The sequence below is a fragment of the Falco rusticolus genome, chromosome 15, assembly GCF_015220075.1.
Source record: "Falco rusticolus isolate bFalRus1 chromosome 15, bFalRus1.pri, whole genome shotgun sequence".
NCBI classification, from domain to species: Eukaryota; Metazoa; Chordata; class Aves; order Falconiformes; family Falconidae; genus Falco; species Falco rusticolus.
The window spans coordinates 20,468,062-20,492,747 of record NC_051201.1 but is presented as its reverse complement, the minus strand read 5'-3'; the positions used below and the strand labels follow the sequence as shown (position 1 = coordinate 20,492,747).

At 40.3% G+C, this 24,686-nt stretch overlaps 2 protein-coding genes and 1 long non-coding RNA gene across 5 annotated transcripts; 1 reads left to right on the top strand and 2 right to left on the bottom strand.

The window, feature by feature from the left end:
* Window positions 1–1,564: 1,564 nt before the first annotated feature.
* On the bottom strand, window positions 1,565–16,393 carry DNAAF1 (dynein axonemal assembly factor 1). 2 transcript variants are annotated; one of them, XM_037409519.1, is made up of 13 exons: window positions 16,297–16,393; window positions 15,637–15,849; window positions 14,570–14,705; window positions 11,924–12,015; window positions 10,884–11,105; window positions 9,965–10,131; window positions 9,588–9,709; window positions 8,809–9,023; window positions 7,388–7,648; window positions 6,648–6,757; window positions 4,061–4,129; window positions 2,542–2,893; window positions 1,565–2,228 (listed from the first exon to the last, which is right to left on the bottom strand). In XM_037409519.1, the coding sequence occupies exons 2-13, from the start codon at window positions 15,758–15,760 to the stop codon at window positions 2,122–2,124; spliced, it is 1,977 nt and encodes a 658-aa protein (XP_037265416.1). In that variant the 5' UTR covers window positions 15,761–15,849; window positions 16,297–16,393; the 3' UTR covers window positions 1,565–2,121. The 2 variants fall into 2 exon arrangements, with proteins under 2 accessions (XP_037265416.1, XP_037265417.1); XM_037409520.1 differs by lacking the exons at window positions 15,637–15,849; window positions 16,297–16,393 and adding an exon at window positions 12,497–12,533 and having other exon boundaries at window positions 14,570–14,681.
* A 70-nt stretch (window positions 16,394–16,463) lies between these two features.
* Window positions 16,464–23,216, top strand: HSDL1 (hydroxysteroid dehydrogenase like 1). Of its 2 annotated transcripts, none has more exons than XM_037409529.1 (5): window positions 16,464–16,570; window positions 17,426–17,658; window positions 18,282–18,727; window positions 20,721–20,948; window positions 22,394–23,216. In XM_037409529.1, exons 2-5 carry the CDS (start codon window positions 17,439–17,441, stop codon window positions 22,493–22,495), a joined length of 996 nt encoding a protein of 331 aa, XP_037265426.1. In that variant the 5' UTR covers window positions 16,464–16,570; window positions 17,426–17,438; the 3' UTR covers window positions 22,496–23,216. The 2 variants fall into 2 exon arrangements, with proteins under 2 accessions (XP_037265426.1, XP_037265425.1); XM_037409528.1 differs by lacking the exon at window positions 16,464–16,570 and adding an exon at window positions 16,804–16,926.
* On the bottom strand, window positions 22,974–24,657 carry LOC119158029. The gene is made up of 2 exons (XR_005107737.1): window positions 24,556–24,657; window positions 22,974–23,446 (listed from the first exon to the last, which is right to left on the bottom strand). It is a non-coding gene; the product is annotated as an uncharacterized LOC119158029 (long non-coding RNA).
* Window positions 24,658–24,686: the final 29 nt, after the last annotated feature.

The following is a 24,686-nucleotide window of genomic DNA, read 5'->3' as shown; positions in this document are numbered from 1 at the left end:
TAACGTGTAAACTGTGAGAAAGTAAACCCAGCTCAGAAGGCAGCTGAACTCTTCAAACTAAAATGCTGGTCAGAGTGGGTATATCTGGTAAAATCGGGATCAGAGTAAAAGAATCTATAGTTGAAACTACTTCCAGTTTTTATCCCTTCTTTCCCCCTTGCTTTCAGTGATAGTAGAGCTCAAAATTTACCCTTGGAATGACTTTTAAAGATCTTTTGTTTATAAACATTTTTAAAGTGTGATACGATACTATGGTCCTTCCTGCTTATTTGTTCTTAGTGTAGTAAGTGGGTGCCAGGACAGGCACTAAAAGACAGCACGAAAAATGCACAACCCAAAGCCCTCAAAACAGTCTTTATCCAGCTTTCTGTCAGGAAACGGAAGCAAGTATTTTTTAGGACTGAGCTCACAAATGTTGTTGGCAGCACTTGCAGCTTTCTAAAGAGAAGATTGAAGACCAGCCTGTTCTCCACAGGCCCTTTGCTCATCCTCCTGCCCTGTCCTGGAGGCCAAGGGGTTTACCAGCACGTTTTTACTCATGGAAGGTGAAAAATGGCTGGAGTTTAAAGTAGTTGTGTTGTCTTCCCTGAGGGTTTTTACAATTATTTTGTGTTACACTCAGGACCACTTCTCTTACCACCAGATGGCACCTAAGCCCAGCTAGTTGGGAATACATCTTTTTGACAAGCCCATAGTAATACTTTTTTTCTTTAATTGTGTACATCTACAAGACCTGTTCAATTCTATTTATTACAAATTATTAAAGATTTATAAAAATACGAAAAAAGACACCCACCTAAACTTGGGTATGGCTTTATGAAGTGAGATCACTTAAAGCCTAGCTTACTCCTGATGTAGCTAGTGATTGTTCATTGTATCATAAAAATGTTAGGCTTTGAAGATGAGGCCAACTCTTTTATGTCATACTTAAAGCTTAAAAAGTGTGCAATCATTTCTTTTAACTGATTAGCACAACCGCTTCTGTGAGGAAAATGAGAGCCGTTAGTGCCTCAGCAGAAGAGTTGGCCAAGAGTTGTCCGTTTCCCCAACTCTTTTTTTGTGGCGTCGCAGAGGAAGCACTGCTCTCAAGCAATCTTCGCTTCCTTGAATTTATTCTCTAGCTCAGCAGGGAGAGAAGGAAAAAAAAAAAACCACAAAAGGGAAGGGAAGAAGAGAGACCATGGCTGAGGCATCACTGCTGTTACTTTCCATTTCACTTTGGCAAAAGACTACCACCATGATATAAGAGAGAAGCTAATGAAAGAATTCCTCTGCTCAGCTTTTTACGCCAAAGCTGTATTTCTGCCACTACTGACTGGCTCATTATTTTTCTGTTACACTTGAAATCCAGATCCCAAGACTCATCTATCAATGAAAACCAATGAAAATGGCAGATGGAAGGATATCCTTCATCACAGATTGCCCTAAAAGGTAAACCCAGATTTTGCATGCATGGACAAACTGTTTCTGCATCTGTTTTTGCATAAACAGTCATGATACCTATGCATATTAGATCCATAAAATACTATGTTAAGAAGCAATCTCCATTTGTCATTACAGTCCATCTGGTATAACATATACTGGTAAGGAGATGATGCAAGTTAAAATAGATATGGTTACAAGTAGAATCTTTATTTAGTTCAAATAACAGAAACATGTTAAATTACGCATTGAAATTATGTATGTGATGAAACGCTAAGGATGAAGGATGCAAGGGAAAAAACGGCATAAGAGAGTGGAATTTAACCTGAAAACAGTAGTGCCCTCACTTTCAAAGTAGTGAATGCTGCCAGCTGCTCTGAAAAGCTTGGAACCAAGGGATCTCCAGCAGCTTTGGCAGTGGGAATGCAGGGCACCTGCTGCCTGCGGGTTACGGGGGATTATGGGCTTTCTTCACACTAACATAACTCAAAGTTCTGCACCGAAGGTCGGACACTGGAGGCTGCAGCAGCCTCTGACTGATTGAAACACAAAGTCCTCCTGTTGAAGGCAGTGGGGTTTTTTCATCACAGTTAAGTGTATGTAAGTTTTAACTAACGCTCCTGTTGCTGAGGTCTGCATTTTGAGTGTAACCACATGCATTCAGCCAGGCACTGTGCTCCAGATTTGGTCTGGGTTTTTTCAAAGTGATTCATCTAATCCACTCCCACTGACCTTGTCATGTTGTGCTTTGTGAGGACATCCTTCACCCTCAGCCAGGCACTGTACTTTGCCATCACTGCCATTCCCTGGTAAAAAGCATGAAGGCAAAAGGCAAATGAAACTTACTGGTGGTCTTTAATACTGGAAAAAGAAATGTAGAGCCCAATTTTTTAAAACCATTTAAATAAAACTCAGCAAGATATCCTGTGCGGAAGAAGAAAATACAACATTCTAATTCCTAATTTATTAGGATTCCCACATAAATAAAAGGTAGATGTGGTTGTTAACTAACAGTGGACTGAAAATCTTTTCAACAAGAGCTGAATAGAATCCTTACTTTTAGTGTGTATGTGCCACCCACGTTTTTCTCTGTGATTAATTATGTCACTGTAATCTTACCATCCTCTTCCCATGGGCTTGGGTCATCTGGTCGATTGCAGACTGGTGACAATAGTAGATTATCCTTGGGCTCAGCGATAACCTCTTGTATCAAGGGTTTTGATGGGGTTGCTCGTTTATCTTTGATCTCCAGGTACCTTACTGAATCAGCAGGCTCTGTAAAGAAGCTTTCAACAAGGGATCTTAAGTGCTCCTTTTCATGCCTTTTATGTATCTTAGACACATTTGAAAAAATTGGTGTTGGAACTTCTTCTACTGAATTCTCAAACATGCTTTGACTGTTTTCCTCTAATGCAGAATTGCTGTCATTTGCCATCTCAGAAATTATTTCAATCTTTGGGTGATACTCCTGCTGTAAAGGTAGAAAATGTAATTGAAAATATATTATTCTAGATGTAAAAGCTAAGAGATGGGTAAATATCTCTTGGGTCCACATAACAGTAGACAGCTTTGATGTGCTGTTCTCCCAAAATGTATGGAAGTTGTGCTTTACCCACAGCACTACTTCTTTGTGGATGAATATTAGGTTAACTATTTCTCAGGCATTAGCGATGAACTGAGCCTAAACTATTAACAATCCATAAAAAAGATTATTTCTTTCAGCAATTCAGCAATGTGTGGGCTCAGTTCTATATTACTTCACCTCCAAAGAGAGGGACCTGACTAACATCTCTGTCTGAATTCACGTAAGAACTGAACACCCTTCGGAGCATGAGAGCTGCTAACAACTCCCTCAATAATCCTCTCTGTTCCCTTCCCTTATCTTTTAACTGGAGGCTTTGTTGGCCAAGACGTTTTGCAATGCTGTTTTAAGCCTGTGACCAAGAGTAAATAAATTCCATGCCTTACACTGACTGTAGGAAAAGTTTGCATTATCTTGGAGGGACTTGTAAAAACATGTACTGTATGTACTGTATCAGCCTCTGTCTCCAGCAAGGCAAGTATGAGTCAACATCAGCATGAGAATCAAAGCTGTGCTTTTAATCTTTGTTTTCTTTTTCTTTCTTCTCTTTTTTGTTTATAGGCTTTTGCCTAGAAGGTTAGTTTGAGCACAGCACAACACTAATGTGGCCATAAGCTGCCTTGTATCTGAGTAGTTCCACAGTGGAGCAGAGGAGTTTAAATCTCTCTGTGTTTTCAGTTGAAAAGTCTGACTTTATTCAGTAGCAGGCAATTTGTTTTCTCTATTCAGTCCTTCGCAGCATATTAGTACTAGTAAAGTATCTTTTAAGAGCAGTCTTAAGGTGCTATTAAAAAATTAATCTTACTTAACTGTTGCATTACTTGATCTTAGGTTTTCATTCTCCCATTTTGGCAATGCAGTAATATTAAAAATCAAATTTTAAAAAGACTTGTAAGTGGATAGAGAAGATCTGCTGGAACATCTATTTTAGTTTATAAATGCAAAACTGATTACATCTCCAGAACCAGCATTTCACAATTTAATTATCCTCATTTTGCAAAACACTTATAGGTGTCTTTGGGGTAGCTTCATCACTGGAATAAATATGAATCTTACCTTTTGAACAAAGATTTCCTCTTCTGGTGAAAATTCATTTACATCTAGATCTTCTAAATCAGGCAGTTCCTGAAGACAAGCACAAGATCATTAATCAGTGGGAAAAGCTCCTGTAAACGATAACATACAACATTTCTATCTCATTGGGAATCTTCTTCAAAACAACGCTTCTCAGGGTAAGAGGCCACAGCCAGCAATACCACACTGTCATCCTCTCCAAGATGACAGTTTTCTCTGTTAAGCATATGTGGGAAAAGGAAAATTCATCTGTCTCCGGGAATAGCAGATGGGAAGGCAATAACCCGAATGTCACACTGAATGTTATTTTCTACTATGCTGTGTGAGTATGAAGGAAAAAAGATAAACAGTCAAATCAAGACCTGCAGTCTACCTGAAACTGTTTATCTGTAAACTGTTAACCTAAATACATCTAATAAACAATGTTTTATTGTGCATACCTCATAATTAAGGATACAGAACTGCAAACTTGCAAACTTGTTGCTGGGAACTGTTTTTCTTCAGACAGGTCCAATAATACCTTTCTGCCACTTTTTTTTTTTTTTTTTTTAGTGTAGGCCAATACTGGTAAAAGTGTCTCCTTTTAATTTCAGGTGTTTTTAGAGCTTAATGATTTTATAGCAAGGTGCCCAGTGTAGTAGCATCAGGAACATCTAATCTGTACTGTCTTGCATGGTGAAGATTATTACAGAATTAAAGTCAACAAAGGAAACTTCTGTTTCCTGATATGGTTGTACACAGTGCGGCATGTCCTGAAGTCACAGAGCTTTATAAGAACAGCATTAAAAATGTGCAAATTAAGATTTGAGACCAACGTTAGTAGGTGGAATTTGATGTCAATAGGGAAGTGAAATAGCTGTCAATCCTGTTCCAAACCAAACCTGCTTACTAGAAGTTATCCAGGTTTAGCTGCACAGAATGTCGCTCAAACACTGCCAAGGCAGTGCAGCAACATGAGCTTGTTTCTGCTTGACAAAGGGATGTCATAACCACCGCATTACAAACCCTCCTCCACTTTTCTCCCTTATATGACTACTGAGACCATCTACTGACTCCAGAATACGAATGAAGACGATAGTGCTGCTCCAGAGCTTCTCACGATTGGCATCCTCACAGCCATTCCCTGCTATGACAGCACTAAGTCTTTTCGGAAAATCTGCAATAGCGTAAGTATTGGAGGTTGTTGTGACAAGCTCCTTCCATTACTAAATTTCAGCAGGAGAGCGAAGTAGCATAGAACACTGAAATTTGACTTAGTGTGTAATTTGGGTTTGTTTTTTCTTCTGTAGAGTTAGAATAGTCACACTTTTTATGTGTCAAAAGAAACCCCATGCGTGTATGCTGAAGAGTTCCTTTTATACTATCTTAAAAGTTTCTGCAAAGGAGCTTGCTATGGTGCCATATAGCATCAAAAATAAAAAAGACATTGAATGTATGAGATCTTCACGTTGCGGGTACCTACATTATTGGTATTTATTTAAAGCTTTTATTTCAGACCCTGTAACATCTGCTTATAAAAATAGTACTGTATATACTTGGAATTGCTGCCAGTTCTCTCCACTATCCTTGTTACACCTATTACTACAAACAGCCAAACAGGAGGATGCAGCAGTAAGCTCTATGAAGCAGTGGGCTGAGCCCTTTGCTAACAGGATGGAATTTTTTCCTGGGAAATTAAGAGCATGGAAAAGATACAAATGACTTTTCTAAGGCACTCCAGTAAGAATTTAGTTAACAGTGGCAGTATAAGAGATCAGAGAGTGTAGTAAGTGCTCTGGGAAATCATAACCTCAGAAGTTTGTTCTTGCTAGTTATGTCATAATCTGACACTGTCAGTTTAGCAGCACTGTCATAATTAGGGCATATTGAATAGTTCTCCTTTGAAGTGAGATTGTATTTTTCAGCAATATCCATGTTCTCCTCGTGATTAAATGTGGTTAAACATGTCAAAATATTTGCATCATCAGATAGAAATTTTAGATAACAGAAGACCATATTACGAAAGTCAATCACTTATTATATATGTGAATAATGCACATTCTACTTTTCTTGGAAATATACCTAAAACTTATAATTTGAGAATCAATTTATAACGTCTAATAGTGCTAGCTAACATTTACAATGAGTGGGTGGCTCTTTCTTCCTTATGCTTTTTCTGCAATAGTTCACATTCTCAACTGTATATTGCATTTAAGTTTTGCCTAAGAGGATGCACGTATCCACTAGATTCTTTTTGTTGTGATTTCTGTTTTTTAAAAGAGAATCCTCATTAACTTCTCCAGAGAAATCATGAAGATAGACAGTCAACTTCAGGCGACTTATGGCCAAAGGACAAAATAAACTTTGGAAGCAGTAGTAAATTCTTTATACATGCTACTGGAGAGAATGAATACCCCTACAACTTCCCTTTTTTGTTTTTTTTTTCCTTCTTTCCTTTAACTTTTCCTAATAGTAGGCCTTTCTTAGAAACATGGCCATATAGTTTTATTAGGCAGGATCTTACAAGAATTAATTTGGGAGCAGACAAGACACAAATCTGAATTTCTCAAAATCTGAATCCAATACATACATCAAGATAAAGCTTCTCTGGAGTCTCTAATTTGATCTGTTTGATTTCAGCGTATTTGTCCAGTTCAGGAAGTGTGGCCTTTTCAGCAGCTGCCTTCTCTCTTGGTAGATCTAAAGAATAAACAATAGTTAGATGCAAAGAACTAACTGAATAAAAAGACTTCCTATATTGCAACAGCAAGCACTGCAAAACCAAGCTGCTGGGGACCTGACTACCATTACAAAATTCACAGCTGAATCCAGCACTCCATCATATTCTTGGGCTCCCTTACATTGCATAAATTAATATTTGCATTTTGCCATAACGTGTTCCACAGATCTACAAAAGCATTCTTCCATTTTGAAGAATGGAATAGCCTTCTGTTTGAAGGCACAAAACCACCTTGAGAGTGATGTCCAGCTTAGCCTGACAGACAGACTGCACAGTTACATGGGAGCAAGGGAAACCCATAAGCTCTCCTGTCCTGTCTGTCCTGTCACTAAATCTGGTACACTTGAGAAGTGGAATTCCACCTTTATATAGCAGAAGTTGCAGGTTCAGCCCTCAATTTTTTTTTTTTTAATTTAAAGAATATTTTAACCGGTATTACTTGATTTTCACCTAGTCACTATGGAAAACTAACGGGCTGTTCTCATCTATGAATCAGTTGGTTTCAATCACAGCAGAGGCAGTGCTACACTAAGGTTGGCTTGTTGTCTCTGCATCCTCAGTTTTGTTTGATTTTTCACTGTGCACATTACCGTCTGTCTTCTTGTTGAAGTCTGAGCATTTGTAACAGTTTGATTCTTGTGCATCCTCTTGAACTCTAGCAAGAATATTTCCGGATGTGAAATCCGTGTTCTCTCCCCTATTTGGTAGAAGTGTTATCACTTCATCATGAACATCAAAATTTTCATTTCTAAATGTCTCTGTCTTCTCTTGAGTTTTTTCCTCTTCTGATATATTTGAAGTCTCTGATGTATTAGAATTTCCACCACTGTCATCTGAATTTGCAGGCGCTCCTACAGAAGAAACAAGTTCCTTAAAACTGCTGAGTTAATCTACCATTACTCCTTCTAAATATCCCAACTTTACTGCATCGTCTTAATAGGTTGGCCTAAAACCTGCATCACAAGCTCCTACTTTGGTTGAGCAGCTATTTGTGGATCAGTAGTCCTCCCAAGATTACAGCAATGTTCTGGATTTTCACGTCTCAACTCCCCAGCAAATACAGTTCCCCAGCAAAAAAACTCATCTAGAGAAAACACTATAGTAAACAATTGTCTGGTATCTGTAGTTAACTTTGAAAAGACTCACAATATTTAAATATATGCTTGAGTGTTTTGATGGATCAGTGACAAATGCTGAAGTTATCCATCTCCTTTATGCTAGCAGAAAAAGTTTTACTTGTTAAGTCAACGACATTTAATTTTAGAGCCCGTGAAACCCCAAAATGTATCAGGTAGATAAAAACTCTTTCAGTGCTGTTTAACCTGAGCACTTCACATACTTCACATAGTGCGTACTTCACATAGGAAGGTTATGCTGGGACCTATTTCTGGTCATAAACGTCTGTCTCCTTGAATAAAGTGACAGGAGAATTTGGCATAAAAAAGGGCAGTAAGTGAAGCAAATTATTAAAGACCTTCCTCTTACTGCCTGTATTACCACTGCTGTGGGCTCTAGGCTGAAGCTGTCACTCTTAGCCAACGCAGCAGTGGAGAGGTGCCTGGGTAGGGACTGGTGAGGCGGTTATCACTGGGTCTTACTGGAGCCCAAGTGGCTATTGAGGCCAGCCCTGTTCTGCATCTTGGGGAAGAATCGCTCTTGGGGTGTAACTGCCTGCCCCCACCCATGAATGCCTGCTGGAGCCATCGCTGCCCTGGCTAGCACCTGGTTGCTGTGGTGACAAGCACAAGAGCTTGAAATATCGGGACAGAAAGTGGTTTGTTAGGGTTTTTTTGCTTCATCAGCAGTGAGAAAGGTGATGATTGCTTAAAATCATTGTGGTTAATCTAAGATGCACCAAGACTAATAAAGTACTGAGTATGGGGAAATAAGTTTCATAAATATATTCCAAAAATTGCATCAGCCTCCTTCTGAACATTTAGGAACTATTCATTTATTTTAAACATTCAAATTGAAGCAGACACAGACATCTTCAAAATTAGTAATGACAAACCTTCTAGGATGTCTGCTGCACCTCCATTTCCACGTTTTGCACTTGCCTCCCTTTCTTCCATGTACTTTTGACTTTTCTTTTCCTCTGCTTTTTTCCGGATCGCTGCTAAAGCATTGATGCTATCTTCAGTTTTTTTTCTCTCTCTAGTTTGCCATTTTTCCCTTTCTGCTCTCTCAGCTTCAAGCCCTCCAACAGCCCAGGCTTCTGCACAGGCTCTAATGAAAACACAAAAGCTTGCTGTAATATAGCTATAAAAGCCTATCTTTACAATGTGAGATTAACTTAAACTTAAAATAGCTTGCAACAGCATAAAATAGCTGCAAGAATAAAAAGCAGCCATACAGCAGTGACAATCCCATATGCAACAGGGGTGCACATATATCTTATCTTGTATGTGGAACTGCAACAAAAGAAACAAAGATATTCAAATGCTGGTGATTACACCACCGGAGATCTGTCAGGAGTGTTGATCTTGTCCCTGCTTTTCCAGACACCTGCTCAATTTCTGTTGAAATCAGGATTTGGCCCTGGTCTACAGACTCTGCACATAACAATTCTGTTCAAGAATTAATTCTCCTTTGAAAAAACAGGGTTTTTTTTAGGTATGTTAGATATAGGACTCTGTAGTATAATACTCTTGTACTCAAAGTCACCCACCCTCAATAAGTTATACTGGTCAGTCTTCCTTTTCTTCCATGACAACATTGACAAAAAATGGGTGAGTGATCATCAGCATTTGAGCTTTACTGCTGTGTAAAGAAGATGGCTCCGTTTCTTACCTATCCTTTGGAAAAACTGGTCTGTCATCCAGATATGTTAGTTGTTTTAGTCGAACAATAAATGTTTTTCTATAATTAGTAATTTTCTTTATCACTTGGTTACCCATCAAATTCAGCACACGCTAGAGAAAGAAGGGAAACCATTTTTAAAGTTGAGTAGCAAAACCCCCAATCTGGACATGCACTTTCCCGATTGTTTCAAAACCAAGAAGTGAATAAAACATCCTGGGTGCTACAGGTAATCTACAACGAACCAAATAATGTTCAATAACATTCCTTTTAGACTGACAGCTATTGTGCACTGGACTACCCGGCAAAACCATTTAATGGGATTCATCCACATACGTGATACAAACCCTCAGCTATATTCGGCTTACCAAATTAGGCATGGTCTCCAGAATAGTTATAATACTTGGATCACTTAGATTGTTGTAGGAAAGATCAAGAACGGAAATACTTGGGCATTCTTGCAAGTGCTGTATGTCTTCCACTGTCCGTAACTTATTGTGAGCAATCTGCAGAGTCTGCAGGACTTTCAGACAAGCTGTCAGACAAGAACATTACAACAAAAGGAAAGGTAAGTGTCATTGCTTCACATAGGGCTTTCTGGAGCAAGTAGAAAACTGCATTCTCAAAACAATTGTTTATATTGAATTGGGAGTTTTTTTCCTGAATTTGATATTCTGTTATATGCACTTTTTGGCTAGGTCTCAAAAGCTGCTTTCTTCACTGTGGGAAAAATAGTTGTTTGGTTTTGGGATGCTGGCTGCTTTTAATTCATGTTTCAAACTAGTCAGTTACATAAAAGCAAGAGCTTGTGTTTCATATTACTCCCAATGTACACAAATAATAATGTAGAGGAATTCTTTTATTTTCTACTGAAAATGGAGTAGGTCCTGTAACAGACATAAAACATGTGGTAATCAGTCTGCAACTGCCAAAGCACATCTTAACTGTAAAGTAAATGGTGAAAACTAGACTGTCAGCCTGTCTGCCACACAGATGGGTACTAAGATGTTATTAAGAAGTGAAGAAAAGCTACTTAAATGTCCTAGGTATCCACGTGAATGTAATTACTATGTCTTCTTTGGTTTCCCATCTATTAAATTACAAAATACATAGGTGTGACTCTTCAATAGAAGCCTTGAGGACTTTGGTATGGGATATTGTGCAAAAATTTTAACATGAATTAAAAAAACCCTTGAAACTAGTGCCACTAATAATAGCATAGATTAGTCACAGTTTGGGAACGTGGGTTCGTTATCAGTTAAAACATGTTGCACCAAAAGTTCTTACAGAGATTCTCAATGGTCTCAATGTAGTTGTTACTGATATTGAGGGAATCCAGCTTTTGTAAGGGTTCAAGGTTTTCAATTTTCTTAATTAAATTGAGTTGCAAGTAGAGGCAACGCAACTCTGTCAGAGCCTCCAAATTCTCAATTTTTGTTAAGCCATTGCATTCCAGCCATAAACACTTCAATCCAGTATACTCTTCAAGATTTTCCAGGCGCTCAAATCCTGCAGGAAAAGATGTTTTAAAATGAAATGGCATTGGCTAAAATCAAGTCTTTGATAAAGTAAATTTCATTAAACCAGTGCTGCTGAAACAGCCTGTGAGAACACCTGTACTGAAGTTGCGGCCAATATTTCCACTGAATTAATAGTACAGTACCTGGCCCATAAAGGGCAAAAACATAGAGGCACCTATTCTGGTCTGTATCTTGTGCAGTCCTTTAGATGCTCAAATAATACATATTGAGAAAATAGCAAAAACAAGGCCAAATGCAGAAGGTAGATTTAGCATGTCCTATTTATTTAAAACAATTCTTACACTAGCCTGAACAAGCTAACCGTATCATGCAAAAACCTGCTCAAAGATCACAAGAGGATGATCCATGTTCATTCTAGCAATGTCTTCTTGTTTCAGTAGTATTTGATAATGTACAGCAAGTCTTTACTGTTTGTTTTCTTCCTAACCATTTTTATTTGGCAGTAAAAAAGTTCTCAAAGCTGGAAAACAGCTTCTTTATACAAACACACTTAAGAAGAAATATATTTATTTTCCTCTGAAAGACATTTATCAGACTACTGTTTGGGGGGGAGGGATAATATCCCTTGATTCTTACTGATCCTTTGAATGACTCCACAAAGTAAAGTCTATAATCAGTTTACTTTTCTACTTTCATATTGACTCATTTTGTTTCACTGTTTCATTATTATATAAAATTATGTTTCTAATTTAAAAGAATTATCAGATACCTTACTTCAGTAAGCCATAATTCTCTGCTAAAACGCTACTTAAGAGTAATAAATCTATAGTCATGTCCATATCTTACCTTTATAATGCAAGTAAAGTGTATCATTTAAGCATGGGGTCAAGTATAATTTCTGTTGTTTACAGATGTCTTTCAGAATCTTTTTTGTCATTCTAAAATAATAATGGGAAGCAGAAGCAAAACAAAAAATGTATTTCAGTACACATTCTGAAATGTTCTTTTATGTAAGAGAAATAGCTACAGCTTTCAAGACTACACTCCAAATAAAAAAAAGTAGGTTTCTTTAGAGTAGCTTTCCATTTCTACCTGTTTGAAGTGAGCTCTTCTGCTGAAAAACAGAAACTACATAGGAGAGTGGGTCAGGAATTAAGAGTCTGCCTTCTTGGAAAAGAGCAGCATGATCCTGTGTTAGATTCTGGTTCCTTCCTCTCCAATTCTTTCCTCCATTCCTTGCTGCTTTGGTGCAGGATCTTTGGTGGCATAGCCAATATGCAACATTTTTCTCAGACTACAAATTCAATAGTTACCAACCTAACATTTTAATGAAATGCTGATTCTGAAATAGCACTCAAGACAGTTTTAATACACAACTGTGATTGGTTAGGAATACCACAGAAAGAAAATGAGTAATACCTGTTCAGTTGTAATTGCTTAATGTTCATCTCCACTCCTTTTGGGATGCAAGTGAGAAGCAAGAAAAGGTTACTCAGGGAAGCTGTGGCCTGCAGCTGAACAGGGCAGGGGCAGACGACTTGGCAAAAGGACTTGGGCAGAAAACTACAGTGTGAAACAGCAGGGGCTGCGGGGGCAAAGCACTTGGGTTGCAGCCAACAGCAGCCAAACAAGGCCACAGCTGCACACAGCCGTCAGCAGACAGAAAACCCCCAAAGTGGTGGGTATGTACACAGGTGGCCTGAAAACTGTTAAAATAGAAATGGATCACAGCAAAGAGCTGCTGATGGGATGTGTTACGCTGTTATCTGGGGACCCTGTGCTAGACAGCACTGGATCAACAGGTTTATAGTTGATAGTGTCCTGTTATTCTTTGCAAAGTCTCTGCTAGGGAACTGTTTTTCAGCTACATAAAATTTAGTAACATTACAGACAAATAACTTGAGAACCCATGAGGAAAACACCTAGCAAAAACATTCCATGCGGAAAATATCTGTATCTTCTTGCTTAGGAAGATTAGATTTTGTAAAACAGAATTCCAGAATAAAACTTCTAGTAGATACCCCTCACTTAAAGAAATATTGCAGAAGTACAGTGTTAAATGATCCAAAATTATTTTCTACTTCTCAATTCCATATTAGCAAATCAAACTTTGCATTTGTGGTCATAAGTATTTGCAGGCCTAAGGTCTGTAACAGTAAGATTTTCTTAGCGTGGAGATATTTTCAAAATAACAAAAAGACTTGAGTAAATGCATTGAAATTAAACCTTTCATAATGAATGTGCTTTTAGATATATTTACTTACTACACTACAAATCTCAGTATTGCTGAAGAGCAAAACTGTAATACTGTCAACTAGTCAATTGAGTTCCTGGGACAATACAAAATATGATTGTCAGCTTGTAACTGCCCCGTAAACTAAATGTGGCCAATACAAACCTCTGAAGGAACAAAAGATTTTTAAACTTTAAGCAAAATCTTTAAATACATGCTGTTTTCTTGTATTGTCAACGCAGGTACATTACTGTATGCTAGCTACTTGCAGTATATCCCACTGTTTTTCACTGTGCTATTTGTAGTAGCATTTAATCAAATTATTAGCATCCTCAGGCAAGTTATAGAATCATAAAATGTGTTCCTTCAAAACACTGATTCTTACGTGCAGTTATTGCTGTCTGCCATCACTCTTCACGAGAACTTAATTCTGAAGCATGTCAGGATGATTAGCCCAGAATAATAAAGTTTTCTATGTAAGTACAATCCAATCCACCTCCTGGTAACTCAGTGAGTTTTTCCCTTGACTTTAAAGGACTGTAACTGTCCCTAATAAAACAGCTACGTTAAAGTTAGCAGCAAGATAAATTTTGGGAAGTTTCACCAACATGTAAGCAGGTATGGAGGGTAAATGTTCATTGTTCCTTATATATCACTCCATAACTAACCCATGTGACCAGACTTTCAACAATGTTATTAAGTAGTACCAAATATGGTTTTTAACTTTATTAGTTGCTTGCAACATGCTTAATTGGAGATAACACAAGAATAATCCCATTTCACAACTATTAACGAACCTTCATTGCAGCATATGCTGGTTTAGGCTGGACCAAAATCAGAGCCAAAGCTTACAAAGGAGGTGTGTCTTATTGTCAACTACCTGAGGTACCTCTGGATTTCCTCTGCTGAAAATTATCCTGACAACTGTAATATTTACCTAGTGATGAATTAATACAATACATTGTCTGAATTGTTGCTGAGAAATGGTCAACTCTACCAACAAATGACTCTCAAAAGAGTTTGCACAATTTTCTACATATCCGTTAGACTACACCATGAAGTCAGAATGCCGTTTGCTACTGTGGCCATTAAAAAAAGCTGTACAAATGCTGGAACTATCACTAATTCCTGATTTATTGATTATTCTTAAATTCATCTTCGAAATTGTTCTCCTGAATTGACATGTTGAATAACAAAACTCACATTGACTTCAGTGATGCCAAGATTTAAATAGAAAACATCCACAAATAATGTATTACCTTACACAGCCCTGCTCTTCTTCTGTCCTTTGACTGGATGAGCTGGTTACAGATTTGTGATCACCATCTGATTTTTGTCCATTCTGTTGATCTGCTCTGGACATACCGCTGATAGCTTTCTCTTGAGTTTTAATATCTTTACAAATAAGAAAACAAGTTGCAGTTTAGAAGCACCAGTGGGGAAAAAGTGTCATGTTGGCAATTACTTTAGAGGAATCTTGAAGAGCAGTTGAATGAGACTTTCCAGAAAATAAGTGCTCTAACCAAGATTTTTGCCAACATTTTATATGAAAGGAAGCTTAATTTTTGTAGAGGGCAAAGTAGTAAAATAAGCAGTAGCAAAATAAACTGTTAAAATCCACTTTTTTTTTTTTTTTTTTTTTTTACATCTGGAAGTCAGGTAGTACGCACTGGTCTTAAAGTACTGGCATCAATGTGGTCTTAGACATCCACTATATGTTACATTTAATTAATGATGATTTGAGTTTAACAAGGCTGCTAACTTTGCATGTAGAGAGACTACAGTAGCAGCATATCCGAGTCATCTCAAGCACTGTTTGTTAGCTTAGCTCTTCTACAAATTTACCCTTTTGTACACTTTGGAAAGCATACCCAGGGCTGTAATCATTCAACCTGTCTGTAGATCGCCTTTGATTAATTGCATTTTCAATACTTTTCAGATTCTTGCTCTGCACCTTCTAGTTGCACTTGTAGTGTATGCACTTAAAAAGAGACAAGCAAGATGATTGTACCAGCTCGTTTAAATATGATTGTCATTAAAACATTCAGAGGTCAGGCTAGCTGTATGATTGCAACACAGGACAAGGTATCCCTCCAGCAAGACAAAAGTAAAGACACAGAAGGAGGGAGGAAGCACAAGCAGATAGCAGTTGAGTAAGCCTCAGTTACGGCAAGATTTTCAGTGACTTCGCTGGGAGAAAGAATAAACTCGTAACGCATCCATGTGAGCTCTAACTAGCTCATAAACTAGACAGAGTTTATGTCTAGGCTTTATGCAAACTAAAGTTCCCTACATCAGTCCTAGTGAGCCAGCTGTATGGGCTCACCTGCGTTGAAAGAATTGCCTTCATTTTCTGTGTGGGTAGCTTCATTTCTGGTGGTGTTCAGAGATTCTCCCTCCAAGTATTCCCCTCCAAGGCCTTTGTCCAAGTCTCCGGTTTGTGATTGCATTTTAAGATTTGTGATTTAGACAAACGTCAGTATTTGGTGTACAATTCAACTCTTCCAGATAAAACACCTAAAGGTTTTAGTAGGAGAACCTGTTACAGATAAAAGACCAGTATGAGCAAATTATGAAGCCTGTGTGGAGTTGGCAGCCTGGGTCTACTCACTGTTGAGATACCAAAAGGCAGGGAGAGTTTACTTTAAACCCTGCCCACCACGGATCCCACTCAGGGGACACAGGACCACCACCAAGAAGCCTCTCTAAATAGAGAGTCACTTTTTTCCTTTGGAAGCTGCAGAGCAGAGGACGCAGCGATGGTGGCCCTTCGAGGCACAGCCCGCTCTTACGTAACGCCTGTGCCGCTGCAAGCCGGGCGGGCTCCTGAGGCAAACTTTAGTCTCCTCACGAGGCTGCAGGTGCTGTCACGTTTCCCCCCACACGCTTTTCGCCGCTACAGGTCGGTAGGTCTCTAGACAGGCCTCGTGTCCTAGAGCGCACCGCTCTATCTCCCATTAAACACACACCCCCCCGCTCCCGTTACCTGAGCCGGGCCCCAGGCGCAGGGGGTGGGCGGCCGCTCCCGGCCTCGCCGCGGTATGCACCGGGTAGATATAAACGGCGAGGGACGGGGCAGAGGGGTTGGAACTGTGCTCCTGCCGGCGGTCCTGAGGCGCGGACAGCCGCCCCAACCGCCTCAGCCGCCGCCGTCGCCATGGCGACGCCGCGCTGGCCCACAAGGCGCCGCGGCCGCTCCTGGCGGTGCCGCGCAGCTGCCGGCGGAGGGCCCGGCCCCGCGGCCCCGGGACTCCGGGCGGGTAACGGCCCCGCGGCGCGGGGTGGGGGGTCTTCCTCCGTTGGAGAGGCCCCGGGCTGGGAGCGGCAGGGCTGGGGCTGAGCGAGGGGCCGAGGCGCCGGGCCGGGCTGTGAGCGGGGCTGGTGGCGGGGGCGCGGTGAGGCCTGCGGCCGGGCCGGTCTGTCAGCGAGGGCAGGGCGGCGGCTAACGGCCGCGCAGCAACAAGCGGCAGCGGCGGTTGGGTTTTACGCTTGTTTTTAAAAATTATTTACTTGTGAAAATCATGTGGGGCACGGTAGTGTTTGTGCTGGAAGCCGATGTGGGGTTGACACACGGTGCTAGCCCGTGGCTCAAGGGTTCTCAAAGCTGGCCGCCACGGTAGGCGCAGGGCCTTGCTGGGAAATGGCTGGTGCTTTGGTGGTGCTGCCCCTCAGCTCCGTTCTCTGTCATCTAGCTTTCTGTGCTTGAAAGAGCTCCTTGTTTCTCATGTGCTCAGCCCTCTCCTGCTGGTTACCCTTGCCTCTTCCATAGGTGGTTCTTAATCTTCCAAAATTAGTTTTTATGTGCTGAGCTTCCCCAGTCTGCTTGGCCTCAAATTGTTTTATTACAGTATCCTTGATCAGTGTTATTGCAGGATAACTGACAGTAATTAAACCCTTGGATAAGGGCTAAATGGCTAAACCAGTGAGGCTGATGGTAGGTCATACCCAAATTTTAGCAGTCTGACTTGAGGCTTTTCAGCATCAAAATGGTGTTCAGACTGCAACATGCTGAATCTCAAAGGTTATCCATTCAGTCTGAAAAGTTTACATGGCCCAAGAGACAATTGTAATAATTGCCTGTGTCTTTTTCTTTTCTTTTTTTTTTTTTTTTCCAGGCTTGTGATCACCATGGCTGCAGTGGATCGTTTCTACCTCTTGTACAGAGAGATCAGTCGTTCCTGCAATTTTTACATAGAGGCCCTGGCTATAGTTGGAGCTTGGTACACAGTCAGAAAGTGTGTGTCTCTTGCGATTGACACTTACAGCATGATCAGGTTGCATTTAATTCCAAAGCTGGGTGGCGAGATCGATCTTGTCAAGCGTTATGGGAAATGGGCCGTGGTCACTGGTAAGAGACTGAAGCAGTGTATTTGCTTAGGTTTATAAAACATGCCAGTACTGTAAAGCTTGCTAGTTTGCACTGCTGAGTGAGCTTTATGTCATAAGCCGGGACCTGTATGATCTCTGGTTGCGAGTTAATCTGCTTGAGCAGTGTCAGTTGTTCAGTGCCAAAATAAATTCAATTCCTCAGGAGACTGGCGTTCTGAGTATATTGACTGACTGCTGGGAAAGAATCACAGAGCAATTTTTCCCAAAACTTGCAAGGTACACCCTGAACGTGTACAGCGTAGACAGAGATACAGACAAGATCCTTTTTTTTTCCTATGGGGTTTCATACGTGCTCAAGTTCTTCAGCAAGGTTTAAGTCATATATCTCTGACATCCCAGCCTTTCATTAAGGTTCTACTTTAAGCTCTCTGTTGTTGTCATAGAAAATATAAAACTTGTATGTCGTGGGATAGCAGAACGTTGCTACTGACAACACTGTCTTTAATGTTGTGGCTTTGACATCAGCAGATTCAGTGCCACATGATCTCAGAGAAGAGAGTAAAGCTATAATTGAAAGAACTGCCAAAACTGGAGGCTGGGGCTGCTCTGATTTTCACCTTGGTTTTTTATTTTCTATTACAGGTGGCACAGATGGTATTGGGAAGGCATATGCCCAAGAGCTTGCAAAGCGTGGTGTCAACATCATCTTAATCAGCCGAAGCAAAGAGAAGCTGGAGGCTGTATCTAGAAGCATATCTGAAACCTATAAAGTGGAAACAGATTTTATAGTAGCTGACTTCAGCAAGGGTCGTGAGCCTTACCCGGCCATTAAGGAGGCTCTGAAAGATAGAGAAATTGGGATTTTGGTGAATAATGTAGGAATATTTTATCCCTACCCAGACTATTTTACCAATCTCTCTGAGGATATTCTGTGGGACATGATCAACGTAAATATTGTTTCTGCTAACATGATGATGCATATTGTGCTGCCGGGCATGGCAGAGAAGAAGAAAGGGGCAATTGTGAACATTTCTTCTGCATCCTGTTGTCAGCCAACACCAATGTTGACAATCTATGGAGCCTCTAAAGTAAGTTGGGCTGTAACGTTTAGTGGTATGCGCTGCAAAGGAGGTTATAGGTTGTGTGGCTTTTTTGTTGTGTTTTTTTAAACCTATTCAGCAAGGATATCAAAATACTTCAAGTTTTTTTAGGGATTTGTTCAAATATTGGAGGTGAATGTTACATGTACTAAGCAGTAAACTCTTTATGCTTAAGAATGCTGGGCTTTGTACCAAAGTCAGTGCTATCTGGATTATTAATTGTGGCATAGCAGTAGTTCTAGGAAAAATGTTACCTTCCTCAGACAAATGATGTGCAAAGCAAAGTGGCAGTTCTGTGACACATTGGAAGGGCCAAGAATTTAATTTCCCTCTTCTTCAGCTGACCTGTGCAGACATACCTCAAGTTACTTACACACTAGTATTGGGTAGCAAGAGGGGCTATACTCGTCCTTAAGCCACCACTGTGAAGAGGACTGTTGGCAAATCAAGCCATTGCTTCACCTAACACCAAGGGGCAGAAAAAGGCTTCTTACACCATTTTCTGTACCATATTTTGGGAGAAGTGAAAAGTACTCCCCCCCCCCCCCCCATTACTCTTCCTGAGGAGATCCAGTCAATAATGATTAGGATGGGGAAGCTGGGCGATTCTGGAAGTACTAATGCTTGTGGGGATGTGGATTTATGCTGGATAACTTGCTGCTGAATCCACAAAAGCAACTGAGATTGTAGAAGGATCTCGCCTAGATCTGGTGTCTAAACACAAGTGATTATTGCTCCCAGCTGTTGGTGGGAGCTGTAGTCGTAACACCTATGCAGTCTTGCTCCTGGGATAGCTTTTGTGGGTGCTTTCTTTTGCCTGGAGCAAAACCAGCTCTTATTACCCAAGGTCTAAAACTCCTTGAAGATTTTTGTCAGTATAGGAATTGGCTTAAGATTCCTGTTTCTGTTGCAGAGTATCTTGCCCTTTGGTTATGCTAAGTGTATGCAGAACTGCAGTCTGAACTAAAACAAAGTACCTGAATGAAAAACAACAAAACCAAATGTAACCAAGGTTTCTTTGGCTGCCATCATTAATCCAAATCCTCGATCAGCAGTGCAGTTTAAAGCCTGACCTCTGAACAATTACACTGGCACAGAAGTGGAAACAAGCTGCTCTAGCAGCATTCTTAGTCTCTTTGTGTGTTAACAGTGCATAGTGCTTGAAGGGGTCGGTTTGTTTTGCTTTCCTAAAGCAGGTGTAAGAGCATTTGTAGAAGATGCTCTCCCAACAGTTTGTTGGGAATGGTGCTTTTGCGAGGCCATTTGGGAGCAGAAACATGTTCACTCACAAGCTGAGTCTAAAATGCTTTTTCCTGGGGGTAACTGGCTGTGGTGGCACAGCAGTAGCTTTAGCGTGGTGTCGGTGATGCTGCCTTGGTAAGAGTGAGCCATGCTTATTTTTCTGTCTGTTTGATTCCAGCATTCCCAGTTATCAGGCTTGTGCTTTTTTTTTGTTATTCTGTAAAAGTAAAATGAGCTAAAGGAGATAATAGAGCTACAGTTAAACAAATCAATATTTAATTTTGCACAAGGGAGTCCCAGGTAGTAATTAACATAGGTTCTGGGGGAAGATCAGTTGAATATGAAATTCACCTGTAAATCTATTAGAGTGGGACTTCATTTTATCATTTTGACAGTAGTATGTATACTTAGCTTGTGATGCCCTCAAACTAGACAAGGTGTTTGTTTTAGATGAAATAAATGTTTCTGTATTGTTTTTAAGCAGAAATTGTCAGATTGTTAAATTGACATCAGAGAATTAAGCAGTCACTTTGTCCTGCAAGTTACTGTTGCAGGTTTTTAGTAAACAAATAACAAAAAGAAATGTTGATGATACTTGAGAAATGTGTATTTTTATACTATTTTTTCAAGGTTTTGTAGCTGATGTGTAGAATATGTTACAACTTTTCTGTAATTCTAACAAAACTCTGCCTTGGGACTTGATTTAAAAAAAAATGCCTATCTGCTTTTATCTTTCTAGACCTACTTGGACTATTTCAGTAGAGCACTACACTATGAGTATGCCTCAAAAGGAATTTTTGTTCAGAGTTTAACGCCATTTGTAATTGCTACAAAAATGGTAGCATGCAGCAGTGTTACATCAAAAAGATCTTTCTTTTTTCCTTCTGCTGAAGAGTATGCTAGTCATGCTGTTTCTACTCTTGGGTTATCCACCAGGACTACTGGTTACTGGAAGCATGCAATAAAGGTAATAAAATTAGTTAAACTATTTCGTGTGTGTCAATAGAAGTAAATAAGATGTTTGCTTAGGAGTCCGAATAAAAACTGTTTGTATTCTGAAAAAGTGCAATATATATTGTAGGACTTACAGACTTTGTGCTGTATTTTGTCACTAATTCTGCTTTAGAAAATTATGCTTGGGTATGCATATTTTTAGGTTGAGAGAGTGAATCCAATTCCCACTTGAAATGCACAGCAAAAATGGGAAAGAAACAACTTTTTATTCAAAAGCACACTGGGCAAGCATTACATCGTCTTCTGTGAACAGAAGTACCTTTTTTTAATCTTAACTTATTGAGCATTTTTCCACTTTGGGGAAGAGTGGGTAGGAAGAATGGAGTAATAGCAGGGGAAAAAACCCCGTGTTTTTATTCTAAGCTACCTGGAAGCTGGTCCTCCATATGTTAGGTTGTAATCTTTGGGAGCAGACTGTGGGCTCCTGTCCTGGTTTCAGCTGGGATAAGAGTTAATTTTCTTCTTAGTAGCAGGTGCAGTGCTGTGTTTCGGATTTGGTGTGAGAACAACGTTGACAGGACACTGGTGTTTTCAGTTGTTGCTGGATAATGTTTATACTAAGTCAAAGACTTCAGTTTCTCGGGCCTTGCCAGCGAGAGGGTGGGAGGGGACACAGCCGGGACAGGTGATCCGAGCTAGCCAAAGGGATGTTCCATACCATATGATGTCATGCTGAGTATATAAACTTGGGGAAGAAGGAAGGTGGGAACATCTGGCATTGTGGCATTTGTCTTCCCAAGTAACCATTATGTGTGATAGAGCCCTGCTTTCATTTACGTGGCTGAACACCTGCCTGCCAATGGAAGGTAGTGGTGAATTCATGCGCAGGTTTTGCTTTACTTACTAAATTGTTCTTATCTCAACCCTGTGGTTTAACATTCCTTTCTGATTCACCTCCCCATCCCTTTGGGTGAGAGGAGAGTGAGCGAGTGGCTGCGTGGTGCTTAGTTGCCAGCTGGGGTTAAGCCATGACAGCTCCAAAGTAATCTTAGGAACACTGGTCACATATCATGTGTCCCTGACTAGTGGCTTTTGATAGGTTGAGTAGAGGAAATTGAAGAAGTGGGGATTAGTCCAAAAGGAATAAAAGGGACTGGAAGGATTCTGGCAAGATGTGGCAATAAAAGGAAGTGGACAGTATTACTGTTGTGAACTTGACAAACCGCTTCAGGATTTTTTTGCAGAACCTAACTATTCAGTTGTGGACACTACTTCCAAAATGGCTAAATATGTTTACTCCCAGTGGGTTGAATGTAAAGCTTAGCTGCTGATGTTCAAGCAGGTTTTGCCTTGCTTTATTGGTAATTGGAGAAACTGTATACTTTAATGGAATATGTCTTAATTTGTCCCTTCCTTTCTTCTTTTTCTCTTCTGTTGTCTGTCTGTGTCTCTCCACAGTTCACATTGGGTGAGCAGCTACCTGAATGGATCTGGGCATGGTTTGCAATGTATTTTTTTAGAATTATACGCAAGGAAGCTTTAACGTGCAAAGTGAAATAGGAGTATCCAGATGTCCTGCATAATGAGTACTTATTCTGATGGAGTGCTGCAAAAATGTTTAGTGAAGCGTGGTGGACTTCCCGTAACTTACCCATACCTTGTAAATAAGCTACATGTAACTTAGACATCAGAAGTCTGGATCCTCTCTCTATCCTTGTATTAAATAGCAGCTCTGCTGCATTCCCCCATGACAGAGAGCTGATCTTGTGCAGGTTAATCGCTGATTCTCTTCAAGGTAATTGCACAGGAGCAGGTACAGTTTTAATTGACAGTTAAGGACTATCTTGTATAGTGCTACACAATGTCAACTTGCAAAGCTAACAGAATTTGCCAGAAATCAGCTCCCCCCCCAATGATGCTGTTCAAGAAGACAATTCCAGTCAACTGTATTGTTTCTTTAATATGTAGTTTTGTGTAGCTTTGCTGTCTTCTGACAGCAGATGTTTGTATGTTTAAATTGCAAATGTTGTTGTTCTTGAATGATGTTATTTAAGGAGCTCATAAAAATTAAGGTGTCTGGCAAGGTACTGTTGACTTTGAGGTTGTTTAAATGACTGAAAAGGTCTTACAGAGCCGTAAAGGAATTTGGAGATAAACTCGTATGCTTTCTTATTCCAAATGTGAATGATCTTGGTAATACTTTATTGTGACTTCAGCAATCTGAAATATGGCTGGAGAATTGAATAAAGAATGTAAAAACACATCAGCTAAAGGAAAATAATGAAGAAGTAATGTTTTAATTTAAAAATACTGATTGGTTTCCTAAGATAAAAAAACTTACTGAATTTTTGGTGCTGTAAGAGTAAGTACATACACAAAAACATTTATATAAACAAAAGCATCAAAATCAATGTCGTCTGGTATTATAGACAATTCGTATGTGTTGCAGGCCAGTAAATCTTCACATCTCGGTCAGGAAAGCTGTCCTTTCTGTGTATGTTTAGTTGCTACCTGAAAGAGGGGCATGACTTGGGAAGAATGTTCTCAATCTTTCTGTATTTTATGTGATCGTGAGCTCGTTAGTACTGCTTCTTTAAAGTTATACTGAAATATCAAACCCATGAGCTACCTATGCAGTATCTTACACAGCAGCGTGACTCAAGGGGCGTCCTCCCCTCCTTTGGGCTAGTATTTGTTACTTGAAAATTATGGTGCTGTATTTCGTAAGGGTGACAATGGGAGGTGGGTATACTACGCTAGCTACCTCCCTGAAATCCCTGATTGGAGAATATACAACAGTTGCGTTGTGTAGCTGAATAACAGTCACGATTATGAAGTGCCTGGCTGTTGTTCCTCCAGCTCTGGACTGGTGATGTTAGAACCTTGAGTTCTGATAGTGATGTCCCCCATGAAATTTTTATGATGAGCAGGTTTTGCAGAGAACAATGTAGTATTACTCATCCTCATCCAGTAAGCGACCGGGTACAAATCTGTTCGAATTAAGTTGTTTACGAAGTTTTATCATGTGAAATGCTGATTAATGCTTTAAAAAAAAAAAAAAGTCCGAGCACACAAACACCTAAAAAACCAAAACACCCACCCCAAAAAAATCAAAAAGTCGTGATGTTTAATATAATGAATGTTATGTTGAGCACCATACTCATGCTTGAATGTACTGTCTGGAGGGGAAATTCAGGCTGTGATTTCTAGAAAGAAGGAGCTCTGTCCTTCCACGCTTTTGTACTGTTCAGTTGCTACAACCCTGTGTTCTCAGGTGTTTTTTTTGGGGGGGATAGAGAGGGGAGAAGGTCGGGGGGGGGGGGGGCATTAAAGGCAGGGACCCCTGAAGCGGTTCTGTTTGTTGCTGACCCCAGCCGACCCCGAGAGCGGGTTTGCTTCAGTTGTGCACAAGTACGCACTGGGTGTTGCAATAATGACTTATGCCTGTTTGCAAACGGGATGTAAACAAACGCATTTATTTTCAGCAAGGGCTTAAACAAAACTTGCGAAACGTGAAGCTGTAGAACATTTCTGATCACATTCCCCCCCTCAGGCGCTGCCAGACAGGCGCTGCCTGCCCGTCCCTGCCGCTAACATCCACATCTCACGGTTTTCCTTACAGGAGCTAGGCCCCGCTCGGCCACACTGGAATAACCAGGTTCACAAAACAAATTTCTTCCGAAGACGGCTGCGCCCGGCCGGCTCCAGGGGGACGCGTCTTCCCCGGGCCGTTGCCCCCGGCGCCATCACG